The 13,627-nt window shown below is 42.2% G+C and overlaps 2 protein-coding genes across 2 annotated transcripts in view; one reads left to right on the forward strand and one right to left on the reverse strand.

The window, feature by feature from the left end:
• onecut2 (one cut homeobox 2) overlaps positions 1 to 13,627 on the forward strand; it is a 193,709-nt gene that overhangs the window by 173,697 nt on the left and 6,385 nt on the right. The gene's annotated exons all lie outside the window — the stretch shown is intronic.
• Positions 1 to 13,627, reverse strand: part of nars1 (asparaginyl-tRNA synthetase 1) — a 45,804-nt gene that overhangs the window by 1,226 nt on the left and 30,951 nt on the right. Inside the window, exons 9-14 of the mRNA XM_068030980.1 lie at positions 12,833 to 13,054; positions 11,739 to 11,938; positions 10,292 to 10,427; positions 9,938 to 10,051; positions 8,203 to 8,334; positions 3,498 to 3,629 (exon numbers count right to left, since the gene is read on the reverse strand). Coding sequence (XP_067887081.1) covers positions 3,498 to 3,629; positions 8,203 to 8,334; positions 9,938 to 10,051; positions 10,292 to 10,427; positions 11,739 to 11,938; positions 12,833 to 13,054 — 936 coding nt within the window. The remainder of the gene's footprint in view (positions 1 to 3,497; positions 3,630 to 8,202; positions 8,335 to 9,937; positions 10,052 to 10,291; positions 10,428 to 11,738; positions 11,939 to 12,832; positions 13,055 to 13,627) is intronic.

Raw genomic sequence — 13,627 nt, forward strand, 5'->3', positions numbered from 1 at the left:
TTAATACCCTGGCGATACATTTTGAAATCCCACCATGGCAGCTGGTGGAATTTAAAATGAATTAATTATTAAAAATCTGGAATTGAAAGCTCATCTTAGTAATAGTGCCATTATTGTAAAATAATCATCGGTTGTCATAAAAACCCTTCTGATTCACTAATGTCCTTTAGGGAAGGAAATCTGTCGCCCTTATCTTGTCTGGCCTATGTGTGACTCCAGACCCACAGCAATGCAGCGGACTCTTAACTGCCCTCTGAGTTGGCCAAGCAAGCCACTCAGTTGTCAAGGGCAATTACGGATAGGCAACAAATGCTGGCCTTGCCAGTGACACCCAAATCCCATGAAATAATAAAAAAGGGCAGCAGTGGGTGTACTACCTCTTACCTTTAGCCTCAGTGCTCTTAGGTTGCAGGAGCTGGAAAAATGTCCAGGGGTCCTGCTTTTAACTGTTGTTCAGTGACGAGTTCTGGAAGTGCATAGGACTGAGTGTTGATTGATGACAGGACACGAGTGGGCTATCGTGTCCCCTGAACAGCCAACAGTTACCGTGCAAAAAAAGGCTTGCACCTTATCACAACATCTTAAAGTTCTTCACAACAATGAATTACATTGAAGTGATTGTGGGATTCTGTGTATGCAAATTGGCTGCCAAATTTTCTTTTAAAACAATAAACAGCAATGAGACAATTAATCAATTTATTTTTGCTGATGCAACGTTGCCCAGGACGTTGAGTGAACTCATTGCTAAAAAGCACCACCCACTTGGACTACGGGAACATGAAACAGGCACTCATCAAATGGTGAGTTTCCTTCAGTACTCCAGTGAAGTTTTAGACTGAATCATAAGCTCAAGCCCTTGAATGGAGCTTCAACCTCCTCAGTTAAAGACAAGAGTGTGAAGTGAATCAAACTGACATTTTGTGTACCTCACACTTGAACAAAGAACAAAGAAAATTACAGCACAGGAACAGGCCCTTCGACCCTCCAAGCCTACGCCGATCCAAATCCTCTATCTAAACCTGTCGCCTATTTTCGAAGGGTCTGTATCTCTTTACTTCCTGCCCATTCATGTATCTGTCTAGATACATCTTAAAAGACGCTATCGTGCCCGCGTCTACCACCTCCGCTGGCAACGCGTTCCATGCACCCAACACCCTCTGCGTAAAGAACTTTCCACGCATTTGGTAAGGTACCAAAAAATAACCTATACTCATGAAATTTGTCCTAGAAAATAATTCACATCGTCAGGAGAGGGGAAGGGAAAACTGACAGGAAAACAAATTTGGGGAAAAAAACCAAACCCACAAGAAATTAGGGAGATCAAATCAATGGTACACTTTTAGGGTGAAAATTCAATGTTACAAAAATGTTTGAAAAATCTAGTGTTATGACCAGGTCAGAAAGAAGTTTAGTTTAGTTTAGAGATACAGCACTGAAACAGGCCCTTCGGCCCACCGAGTCTGTGCCGACCATCAACCACCCATTTATACTAATCCTACACTAATCCCATATTCCTCCCACATTCCCACCTGTCCCTATATTTCCCTACCACCTACCTATACTAGGGGCAATTTATAATGGCCAATTAACCTATCAACCTGCAAGTCTTTGGCATGTGGGAGGAAACTGGAGCACCCGGAGGAAACCCACGCAGACACAGGGAGAACTTGCAAACTCCACACAGGCAGTACCCAGAATTGAACCTGGGTTGCTGGAGCTGTGAGGCTGCGGTACTAACCACTGCGCCACTGTGCCGCCCCTTGCAGCTTTCACCTGGTCTTACTGTAACAGGGTTTAATTTTAAACATGCCGTGTTTTAGCTCCCACTTGGTGAATCCTTGTTCACCACTTTCCAATTATAAGGCAGAGACCAGCACAAACAGGCTTTCTTCGGTTTAAAAGAAAAGTTGAAATTTAGTAAAAGAACAAAAGAACAAAGAAAATTACAGCACAGGAACAGGCCCTTCGGCCCTCCAAGCCTGCGCCGATCCAGATCCTTTATCTAAACAGGACGCCTATTTTCTAAGGGTCTGTATCTCGTTACTTCCTGCCCATTCATGTATCTGTCTAGATACATCTTAAAAGACGCTATCGTGCCCGCGTCCACCACCTCCACTGGCAACACGTTACAGGCACCCACCACCCTCTGCGTAAAGAACTTTCCACGCATATCCCCCCTAAACTTTTCCCCTTTCACTTTGAACTCGTGACCCCTAGTAACTGAATCCCCCACTCTGGGAAAAAGCTTCTTGCTATCCAACCTGTCTATACCTCTCATGATTTTGTACACCTCAAAAACTTAAACTTTAATTCGGTTAACGCCTACAGATACACAACGTGCCCATGCTAGCATGCACACGCAATATACACATGCAAATAGAGACAGAAAAGAGCAGAAGAAAAATAAAGTGGAAAAGTTTGAGGCAATATCTGAAGAGTTGTTGTTACGGTTCTTCAAGCTCACTGTAGAGTCCTTGATTATAGGTAGATCTTGCTTTTCGTTGGGGCCAGTATTCTTCTTAAACCTTGTTCGTTGCAGGAGACTTTTCTCTCTTGGAGTTCATGTGTCTTCAGTGGATTTAGAGGCTTGTGAGAAAAACAGATGGAAGCAGACAGGAGAGATCTTCTCAGTCCAGGAACAAACAGACACTCTCCAAACTGTTTGTGCAAGTTCAAAAAACTCTGGTTGCCCAGCACGTTAGTCATGTGACCAGCTGTTTTGAACATGTCCGTTTGTCTATTCGACCATCTTAGCAGTCAACCTGGAAATGCGAGCTCCCCACCTTCAACATCTGGTGATCAAAAGTCCATTGTGGGTTGAAAGTCAGGGAATGGCTGCTTTGTCCTTCCAAACACCGTCTGTTACTATGTAAATGTCTTTTCCTGCCACGGCTGATCTGTTCAACAAGTCCTCCCCTTATTCCAGTAACAGTTTAAAATCACTGCTCATGACAAAGTTACTGTGTCTCATTCTTGGCACATGGAGACCTAGCATGACACTAGTAACTAAAAATGAAGAATCTAAATAATCCACACGAATGAAATCAGGACTAGAATATTATTACAAGCTTTTATCTGAATTAGTCGTAAACAATTACACAGTTATACCAATTTAAATCTTTCAATTCCACTTTGATAAGAGAGCTCATGACAAGTTGTTGGAACGGGGTCAGGGAGGTGGGGGGTGAGTGGAAGGGAATAGACTTTTGTTTTTTCTATGAGGGCTGAGGTTGATAAATACACTTATGGTGTAATACTAACCGAAACAGGCCAAGGAGATCTCAGGCTCCATATCAAGCAACATAGACATTGGGAGGTCACCCAAGTACCACTTGCACAAATATGCAGAAAATGGATGCCTGCAGATACTCACAGAAGGGATATATAAGCTGCAAAAACAAGAAGTGTAAAGGACAGTTCCTGAAATCTCCCTGTGAAAAGAAAAGGCTGTGAACCTTCATTCGATAAGTAATCTAATAAATACTGTTTCAACATACCTGGTCAGTATACCAGTAATAGGGAGTAGGATCAATGCCTTCACGTTTGTAACCATCCAACAGCTCTTCGCTGTCCCAGATACGCATTGACCCTCCCACAATCTCACCAACATTTGGCATTAGCACGTCAACCTTTCAAATTAAAGAAAAAATATTTGACATTAGTACAGCATTTTCAATCTGAAAAATTAGACTATTTATATATTTTTGTATTTGTTCATGGGGTGTGGGTGTCACTGGAAAGGCCTGCATTTGTTGCCCATCCCTAACTGTCCTCAAGAAGGAGGTAGTGAGCTACCTTCTTGAGCCTCTACAGTCTATGTGGTGTAGATACACCCACAGTGTTGTTCGGGAGTTCGAGGATTTTGACCTAGTGACAGTGAAGGAATGGTGCTATATTTCCAAGTCACTATGTTGTGTGACTTGCAGGTGCTGGTGTTCCCACGCGCCTACTATCCTTGTTCTAGGTGTAGAGGCTACAAGTTTGGAAGGTGTTGTCAAAGGAGCCTTGATGAATTGCGACAGTGCATCATGCAGATGGTGCACACTGCTGCCACTGTGCATTGATGGTGGAGGGAGTGAATGCTTAAGTGGTGGATAAGGTGCCAGTCAAGAGGGCAAACATTGTCCTGAATGGTGTTGAGCCTCTAAAGTTGTTGCAGCTGCTGAACTCATCCAGGAAAGTGGGAAGTATTCCATCACACCCCTGACTTGTGCCTTGCAGATGGTCGACAGGCTTTGGGGAGTCAGGAATGCATTATTCACCGCAGAATTCCAAGTCTCTGACCTGCTCTTGTAGTCACAGTATTTATGTGGCTGGCCCAGTTAAGTTTCTGGTCAATGGTGACCCTCAGGATATTGATGGTGGGGGATTCAGTGATGGTAATGCCGTTGAATGTCATGGGGAGATAGTTAGATTCTCTCTTGTTGGAGATAGTCATTACCTGGCATTTGTGTGGCACGGATGTTACTTGCCACTTATCAACCAGAATCTGAATGATGTCCTGGTCTTGCTGCTTGCAGGCACAGACTGCTTCATTATCGTTCGAGACGCCTGAGACAATGAACACTGTGCAATCATCAGAGAACATCCCCACTTCTGCCCTTGAGAGGGCGGGAAGGTCATTGATGAAGCAGCTGAAGTTGGTTAGGCCTAGTACACTGCCATGAGGAACTCCTACACTAATATCCTGGGGCTGAGGTGATTAGCCTCCAGCAACCACAGAAGCAGAATTTACAACGCCACTGGCATCTTTTAACTGCAAGATGAACTGGTGTCAAGCAGAGCTTTTCCTCTCTCTCAAAGGCTGGGGACCTGTTTTGCAGACACCAGCAATCTGCTCAAACCTCATTCAAGTGGCCATTCTTCATGCATGAATCTCCAACATGCACATTATTCTGGGCGGAAGGGACTCACAGCGAGGCTAATCAGTCCTAATTAGAAACCATAATTCTGCATCTACATTTGAATGCTTTCCACCCTGGTCACTCAGTAGTGATAATCAATACGCAGCCTGATATTTTCCCTCTCTACCCCAGGGATGCCAAGACAAATGGTGAAGCCCTTACTGTCAATTTCATTGAAACCAACTAGACAGGTAGATTGGGATTTGAACCTGGGACATTTGTAGTCTGTATGGTTCACTACCATACCAGGGGCTGAAACTTGGGGCCGCACGTCACAATTCCCGGGTGCAGTCATAAAGAAAAGATGGCTGACACGCATGGGCCGTGCACCGCCGCGGTCTTGAGCCTGGCAGCTCATTATCATATGCAGGGCGGCATTGCCAATCACGTGGCAGGGGTGGCCTCGCCGATGCCGTGAACAGCAACAACTGTTTCTGCACAGGTGCTGGTGCCATTTGTAAAGGGCTACCAGCCCTGCAAAGGAACTGCAGAATTGACCCCTTCCCCCCCCAACAACTGCACTAAGCGCAGAGTTGACCTCTTCCTCCCCCCACTACATAACACATGCAGAGTTCACCCCCCTCCCTCACGCCCACTACACTACAAATTCAGAGATCCCCCCCTTCCCCACTCGGTGGCGCCAGCTTTCCCTGGATAGGAAAGTGACGGTGCGTGAGTACCACACGTTGCACTGAAGATCTGGAACTGCAGGTAAGATTGCTCCGGATTTCATTTTAATTCATGCAACAGGTAGTTTAAATATGTAAAGTCGGGTCCCATCGCAGAGTGGCGGAGGGCCCACCCAGAGCTTACTCTTCCCGGCCCAGGAAACCCAGCGTCGGGTTCAGTGGCGGGCCGTTGCCGCTCCGATCTTCCGCACTTCACCATGCCCCCACCCTCCCCCACCCACGGAGCCCGATGTCGGGAGGAGACCAAGATCCAGGCCCAGATATCTATTTATCCTTGAAGCCACGACAATTTACTCCAAAATTCACTGACTACAGTTGAAGTTAGAGCTCTGTGGTGACTAATTAAAAAGGAAAAAAAAGACCTGATCGTCTGAGAAAGAGAGTTTTGTCAGAAAATACACCGAGGTTTTACCACTGGTTCGGGGGTAAATGCACTGCGCAGTATGTTACTGACGCATACAGAGCAGAAAGGTTCAAACTCAGTTACATACCAGGCCAAGTGACAGTAGAAACATTATGACTGGCCTTAGCTAGGGAAGGAACGAAAAACCAGTCAGAGTTCCTGCTTCTGTTGGTTTATAGTGACACTTGCTGGAAAGTGCTCATGTATGGCAAGTGGGCGAGGACAGGATTAGTCTCAGCAGTCATGTTCTCACTGCCTAGATTCAAATAAGAATTGCCACTTAACTGAATGAATAGAAGGGAGCTGACACCACTTCAACAAATGCCTTCAGGAGAGGCGAAAATGGAAAGCTTTCCAAAGAAATTAAATTGAATACCATACCTTCACATGCCAGCTCCCATATCCTCCTCATCCCCTTTGTAATGTCTTCCATATTTACTGCTATCCGAGTACATCTGCTACTAAAACACTTGTTCGTGGCTTTGTCTCCTCCAGATTCAACTATTCTAGCTCTCTCCAAACAGGACTCTCATCATCCACCTTCTATAAACAGGCTCAGTCAAAACTTTGCTGCCCATATTGTTATGAGTGTGCTTATATTTTTTTGTAAAATATGTTTTTAAGGACTTATAATTGAATTATGGACATTGATTTATCTAGAAGCTTGAAGAGATGCTGAACTTTGTGTTTATTTTAAAAAGAGGTCACCAGAAGGCTTCCTGGACTTGGCTTGTAAACAACCCCTTACTGGAAGGCACCTGTTTTCAGATAAAATACCAGCAGGGAGCTTGTTGTTTTGACTTGAAGATGTTTACAGAGAAATGATAGGTCAAGATTTATAGAGGTCAGGAGACTTCACTTGGTTTCACTTTGAATTGGTAAAAAAAAAGTCAGTTGTTTTTTGCCTGCCAAGAAAACCTAGCTCATCTCTTTCTCTCTCTTGGAAAGAAACCCTGCATATCCAGTGTGTCAGTCTGCTCTTTCCTCCTGTATTTGAAGAAACAATGCGTATTGAACGTGTGGGAACTGAAACCCCTGTTGCCGCATTTCTGCTGGAAGGCCTATCTAAAGCCTCTGTAGCTGCATTTCTTGGAAAGCCTACCCAAACTGATCTTCAACATTGCCTAGACAGAGCTGTTCTAGGAAGATCCCAGTGACAGCTGTCTATATGCATTTGGGGCGTCAAACCAAAACAAAAGGACATCTTTCCGTATCTTCTTTTTTCAAGAATGAGAAAGTATTCAGCCTAAGTGGTTTTTTGTCTGTTTTTCTTTGTAACAGAGCTCTAAAGCAAAATTCCCTTTTATTTTTCCAGTTAACCGATGTATGTATGTATGTGTGTGCGAGTGTGAGGGGCTAAGGTAAAAAGGGAACTGTTATACTTCAATCTGTGTGTTTATGCTGTGCTTCATTACTGGTTAAGACTTGTTTTATAATAAACTGATAACTTTGTTGTTCATTAAAGAAACCTGGTTGGTGTGTTTTATTCTGGGATAAATAAGAGTATATGATTGACCGTATCGGTAAGTGGGAAAATTTAAATATATGTTGTGACCTGTGGAGAAGTGGGACTAGAATAAACAGTGCTCTCCTCCTGCCTCGGTCGTAACAATATCCTATTCCACACCAATTCACAATCACCCATCATACCATCCTTGCATATCCATTGGTTCCTGGTTCCCCAATGCCTTAAATTTAAAATTTTCATCTTCGAAATCCCTTCAAAGACCTTGCCTCTTATATCACTGTAATCTCCTCCAGCCCTACAACCCTTACCAAATCCTCCATCGTCTTACTCTGGCCTTTTGTACATTCCACTCCCCCTTTGTCTCACCACTGGTGACTGTGCTTTCACCCAATTAGGCCTCACTGTTTGGAACACCCAACCAAACTTCTCAGCCTCTCTGTCCTCCTTAAAACCCACCTCTTTGACCAAGTCTTATATTCATCCCTCCCAATTTCTTCTTCGTTGTCTTGCCTTTTGATTTTTTTGTCTACTTCTGTAGAGCACTTTGAGCTATTTTTCCATGCTGAAGTCACTACATAAATACTTTATTACTGGTTGACACATGATAGCAATGAAGTCAAGTATCTTAAATATAATTTTTCCTTTACAAACAACACTGGACCATAGTAATTTTAGGATTAGATTCAAATACAGATCCATGGTCACTTCATAAGAATGTCAAATCTAAAGTGCTCTCACAGATTCAGTAAGCCGGCGATCCTCTGGGCAGCGCTGCATGTAGAATGATTTGATTTCAGCAGGAAAACGACACAGCAGTATAGGCTCATTGATCGCATCAGTCATCAGTCTCTCTGGAGCCTCTGGGATATCCTGTGACAGAAAGCCAAACGTGTTCAGTGTATCCGAAGTATCAATGCGCTTCTACTAATGCAACTTGGATATATGTATAAATAGACATAATTGTTAGGACACTATTCTATTGCGCTCAAAGAACTTTTGGGAATGAATATCAGATAGTGGGAGTTAATTGCACTTCAAGAGGACCATATTGGGCTTTACCATCAGCTAGATCTATAAGAATATTGCGAAATACTCAAACGAAGTATAAATTTTGAAATAAAAAAGGAGTTCCATCTGTCTACAGACCATGTACTGTCTTTAAAAAAAAATCTTCTTGAAATGTGGGGCAGATTGACAGGGCAGTCTTTATTGTCTTTTGCCTCGAGGTCCACAAGAGTCATTTAATCACATAATGTGGAACTGTAATGTTGGCCAAACTGAGGTGGCAGGTTCCCTTCCCTGAAAGGACATTAATGAACCAAATGGGTTTTTAAACAACGTCTAGTGGCTTGTATGGCCATTTTCTAGTGCTAGCCCACAAAATATCAGATTTATTGAATTCAATTTCACAATTTGTTGTGGAGGGTTTTGAACTCAGAGGGGCGGGGTGTGTGGAATACACCCATGAGGATGAATTGGATCTCAGCTGTGATCTCTCTAAAAGCCTACTGACACGCTGTATAATGCATATCTAGACAATGGTCACTTGGGGGAGAGCCTGGAGACTGCCAGTACCCTCTGAACTGTACCCCAGCAAAAAATGCCACTTTCAGCAGGTAATAAAATTATAACAAAAACATTACTGCAGGGTTTTAAAGATTAATGGTCTCAAAAGACACCAATATTCTACTCCTTGAATTCCTGTTTGTTCCTTCTGTGGTTGATTACAAGCTGGTAAGTTACAAATCTGAAAACTAAATTAGCAAAAGGAATTTATGTTTACAACAGGGCGGCACAGTGGCGTAGTGGTTAGCACCGCAGCCTCACTGCTCCAGCGACCCGGGTTCAATTCTGGGTACTGCCTGTGTGGAGTTTGCAAGTTCTCCCTGTGACCGCGTGGGTTTTCGCCGGGTGCTCCGGTTTCCTCCCACAGCCAAAGACTTGCAGGTTGATAGGTAAATTGGCCATTATAAATTGTCCCTGGTATAGGTAGGTGGTAGGGGAATTGAGGGAAGGTGGAGATGTAGGAATATGGAGTTAATGCAGGATTAGTATAAATGGGTGGTTGATGATCGGCACAGACTTGGTGGGCCGAAGGGCCTGTTTCAGTGTTGTATCGCGAAATAAAAATAAATAAATAAACAGCAATGTAGAGGAATGTATTAAAGTTAGCACCGAGATCGAAAAACTCAATCTGCAGGGAACCATATTTGTGACCATTCAGCAAAGCTAAGTTTTAAACACAAATTTTCTATATCAGTGCATCATTCAGAAAAACTGAAAGAAAAAAACAAATTTCAAGCCAAAGCTACCAAATTCAGAACACAAGGGACCCACATTTCAGCAATGGTTCTTGGACAAGGACCCCATAACATGTATAGCAGTGTTTCAGTTATTGTCTAAACACCTCCATCCTGTGCAACACTCCCCCACTCCCAACAGAAAAATGGTCAAACTCCAGAAAAAATATTACTTCTCCAAATTCGTAGAAGGTTCCGTCATCTTTTCTAATATCATGCTCTTTTAGCCACTTGATGGCATCTGTGTAGTTCATTCTTCTGAAAGGGCGTTGAGGAGGCTGGAAATCCTAATTTTAAAAAACAACATGAATAAAGGGATTATATGAACAGAATCTTCAAGATGGAGAGTACATCATTTCAGTTAGTCTGAATTTTTGCAAACACAAACTTTAACATGAATCAATTTTGAAAAATTAAGATGCTTTTTTTTTTAAAGCTTACTTTATACAGATGTCACTATAAAACTTCCGACAATATACAACTGAATATAGTACATACAACAGGAACAATAACAAACGTTTACTTACTGGGTGCAATTCACGCACAAGCTCCCCATAAGGTGACTTCAGGATGCGTTCAACCACATCACAAACAAGATCTTCTAAACGGTTGAGGAGCTCATCAAAAGTAATGAATGGACATTCTGCCTCAACATGAGAGTATCTGAAAAATTTCACAAAAGATTTTACACCCATTTCGATTCAATTCTCTTAGATTTATAGTTCCCACGACAGCTAAAGTGTTTATCCAGTGAGTATATCAGCTACGAATGACATGGCAGTCTCATTTCAATCCCCAATCTATGTTCAATTAGCTGGGCAATGTTCAGACTATTATGAGTTGATCTGGGGACAGGCACAGCCTGGGTTCCTAGTAGTTGCTAGTACTTCTCTGTAAAGGACTCAATTTTTATGCAAACCCAGCCTCAAAAGGATCTTTGACTGAGATACTCAGTCTGAGGCTCAGAGGTAGTTTGACTTTGATCCCAGGCCCTGCAACAATGCCCTGAGGCTGTGATGCTTGGTCTTCAAGAACCACAAACAAATTCATTTGTGCCAAGTATGGCTCCAACCACTGGAGAGCTCCCCCCTTCAATTGCCATTAACTTAAATTTTACTACTACTCCTCATGCCGTACTCGGCAGAATTAAGCCTCGAGTTCAAGGGCAGTTACTCTGACTCGTGTCCATGTTCAGACTAAAGCTATAATGAGATCACAAACTAGTGCTCACTTAAGAGTTATGAAAACTAAACTTCCCCAAAAGTCTCAGACATTAGTGAGGCTCAGCATTTGGTAAATCTCTAATGTTAATGTTGTGCCTTCAAAACACTAGGTAATTGTGTTTGATGAAATAGCCCAGAATAAAATAAATTGATGCTCTCTTTTTGTAGACATTAATGTTGGATACTAACCATATTATTCTCAAGACATTCTTATTTCTTCATGAATGTTAGCTTATGAACCATGTAAACCTAACATATTCTATTTAGGCAAACTATCCAAAGTGACCCAATTACCACAGCAGGCATTTCAGATCCTGCAAAAGACACAATATGCCCCCATTTAAAGGAGCACTCAACTGAACTAACAGTTTATTCTATTCAATAAATAGCCTTGAAAAACTAATTGCTTGGCTCGTGACTTTCAACAGTCAAATCACAAAGGATTCAATGTCAATCTCTTACAGAGCACATTGTTACATAGATAATGTGGTTTTGCAGAAAATAATTTTCACTTTTTAGCCAAGACAAGGTTGCTAAGTGTGCAGAACAGCAGTAGAAAGATTTATATTTTTTTTTGCCATTTACCTATGTAACACCAGGCAGAAATTCCATTTGTTTTAGTTTTTGGCTCCAACTTTACAAAATTGCACTTGTATGACTCTACTGGTTTTACATCTCACAATCTCTAGTTTAGAATCAGTGCTGGTCCCCATTAGTTCATTGACGTACATAGAGAAGAAACAGTACTGACTCTGCAAGATGCCTGCGTGTCCGAGACTGTTCGGCACGATAGGACTGAGCGATGCAGAAAACATCTCCCAGAGAAGAGATGCAAGTCTCCAGGTACAGTTGAGAAGACTGTGTCAAGAAGGCCTCTTCACCAAAATAGTTCAGTTTGAATAGTGTAGAACCTCCCTCAACCTGTGTCTGGACCAGGGTAGGTGGAGTGACCTGCAACAGAGAAATATGAAGTTGACAAATCATTAATATGTAGGGGAAGGAAAAAAAGTCACTGTTTCTTACTTAATAACTCACTATGCCTGCTTATATTGGTCAAGGTGACAAACTCTGATCACAAATCAGAAAAGTACACATTACAACACGGCTTGAAGTGAGTGTTTACTCAATTCTGCTTGATTTGCAATGTCATCTAAATCCAGAGACTGTATTCTCTGTTACATTCTCAGATGAACAAAGCATTAATGGTGGGTGAACATGCTAACCCAGAGTGATAGAATGAGAATCTTTCATATATAATTACCCACGGAGTAGATCCACAAACTGAGTCATCTGTACAAAAGCTTAACAGATGCGAGACATTTCCCACATACCAATGTAGTCATTTAGCCAACCTTGTAGCTGAGTCAGGAACAGCATCCACCTGCCTCAATTAAGGCGCAGGATACAGCAGAAAGAGTGGAAAGCAAAATGAGGCAAAAAACTGATGCCAACGTACAAGTTTTAAGCCAATCTATTTTCTCAACTTAACACTGGAGACTCTTGCTATTCTTTGGATTACCGGAATTAAATAATTTGTGATCACAATTATAATCCTTTCTAGATTTAGGTGCATTAATGCAACAAACAAAAACACACGCCTTGCAACTTATTCTAAACTATTGTATTTTTGGAGTAATCACACTCATTACTATGTTGAAAGCAGGACAGTCACTTTCCATGAAATTCTTCACAGCAAAACACCATGGAGGCTTTCAACCCCATAAAACTGTGACACCAGAGGGCTGACAAGATATTTCAGTGTCTTAATACAATATGATTACATTCAATTTGACACCCTTGCAAGTACCACAAATAAAGCATGGAATAAGTTTTAAAGAAACATACTTCAAAGTAGCCATTGTCAAAGTAGTGGTCCCTAAAGCACTGCACCAGAGCAGAGCGCACTTTGAAGATTTTGGACATGTTCTCTCCTCGGAGCATCATGTGACGGTTGTTGAGCTGCACATCTACATCAGATTCTTCATTGAGCAAGTTATCCACACCTCCAGCTGGAGCCAAACCGATCAGTTCCCAGTAATCACAAATCAATTCATGACCCCCCGGAGCCTGGAAATGACAAGTGAAATTAAGGAGATCAAATGGGGTAAAAATGCATTTTTATTAAATACTGACTATCTAAAACTCCCCATTTGTCAGCCAAGCTATTAGCTCCAATTTCCACAGAGGTTGAGAAGATAGGATGGAGTATTTATATAACATTGCAAAGCATTTTAAAACCATTGGATTACTTTTGAAGTGTACACACTTATGTCAGTAAAAAGTTACCTAATATCCAAAATATTCAGTTCAGAATTAGGATTCAATCCATAGTTGGAGCAAGTTACAGGAAAAAGACTAAATGCTTCATTACTTTTTAAATAAAATATATTAAATGGCAACATTTCTTTCTCCACCCTCCTCCTTGTGGCATAGGCTGAATTTGGTCACATTTTCACAAGCTCAATTCACCTTCTGGACCCTCATCCAAAATGGTCATTCTTTACCCGAGAGCCCCGTGGGAGTACACTCCCCATACAGAATGCAGTGGTTCAAGGACGTGGCTAACCCCCACCATATCAGGGGAAACTAGGGAAGGGCAATAAATGGTGGCCTTGTCAAGAACATCTGCATGCAAATGAA

The sequence above is a fragment of the Heterodontus francisci genome, chromosome 1, assembly GCF_036365525.1.
Source record: "Heterodontus francisci isolate sHetFra1 chromosome 1, sHetFra1.hap1, whole genome shotgun sequence".
In the NCBI taxonomy this organism is placed as follows: Eukaryota; Metazoa; Chordata; class Chondrichthyes; order Heterodontiformes; family Heterodontidae; genus Heterodontus; species Heterodontus francisci.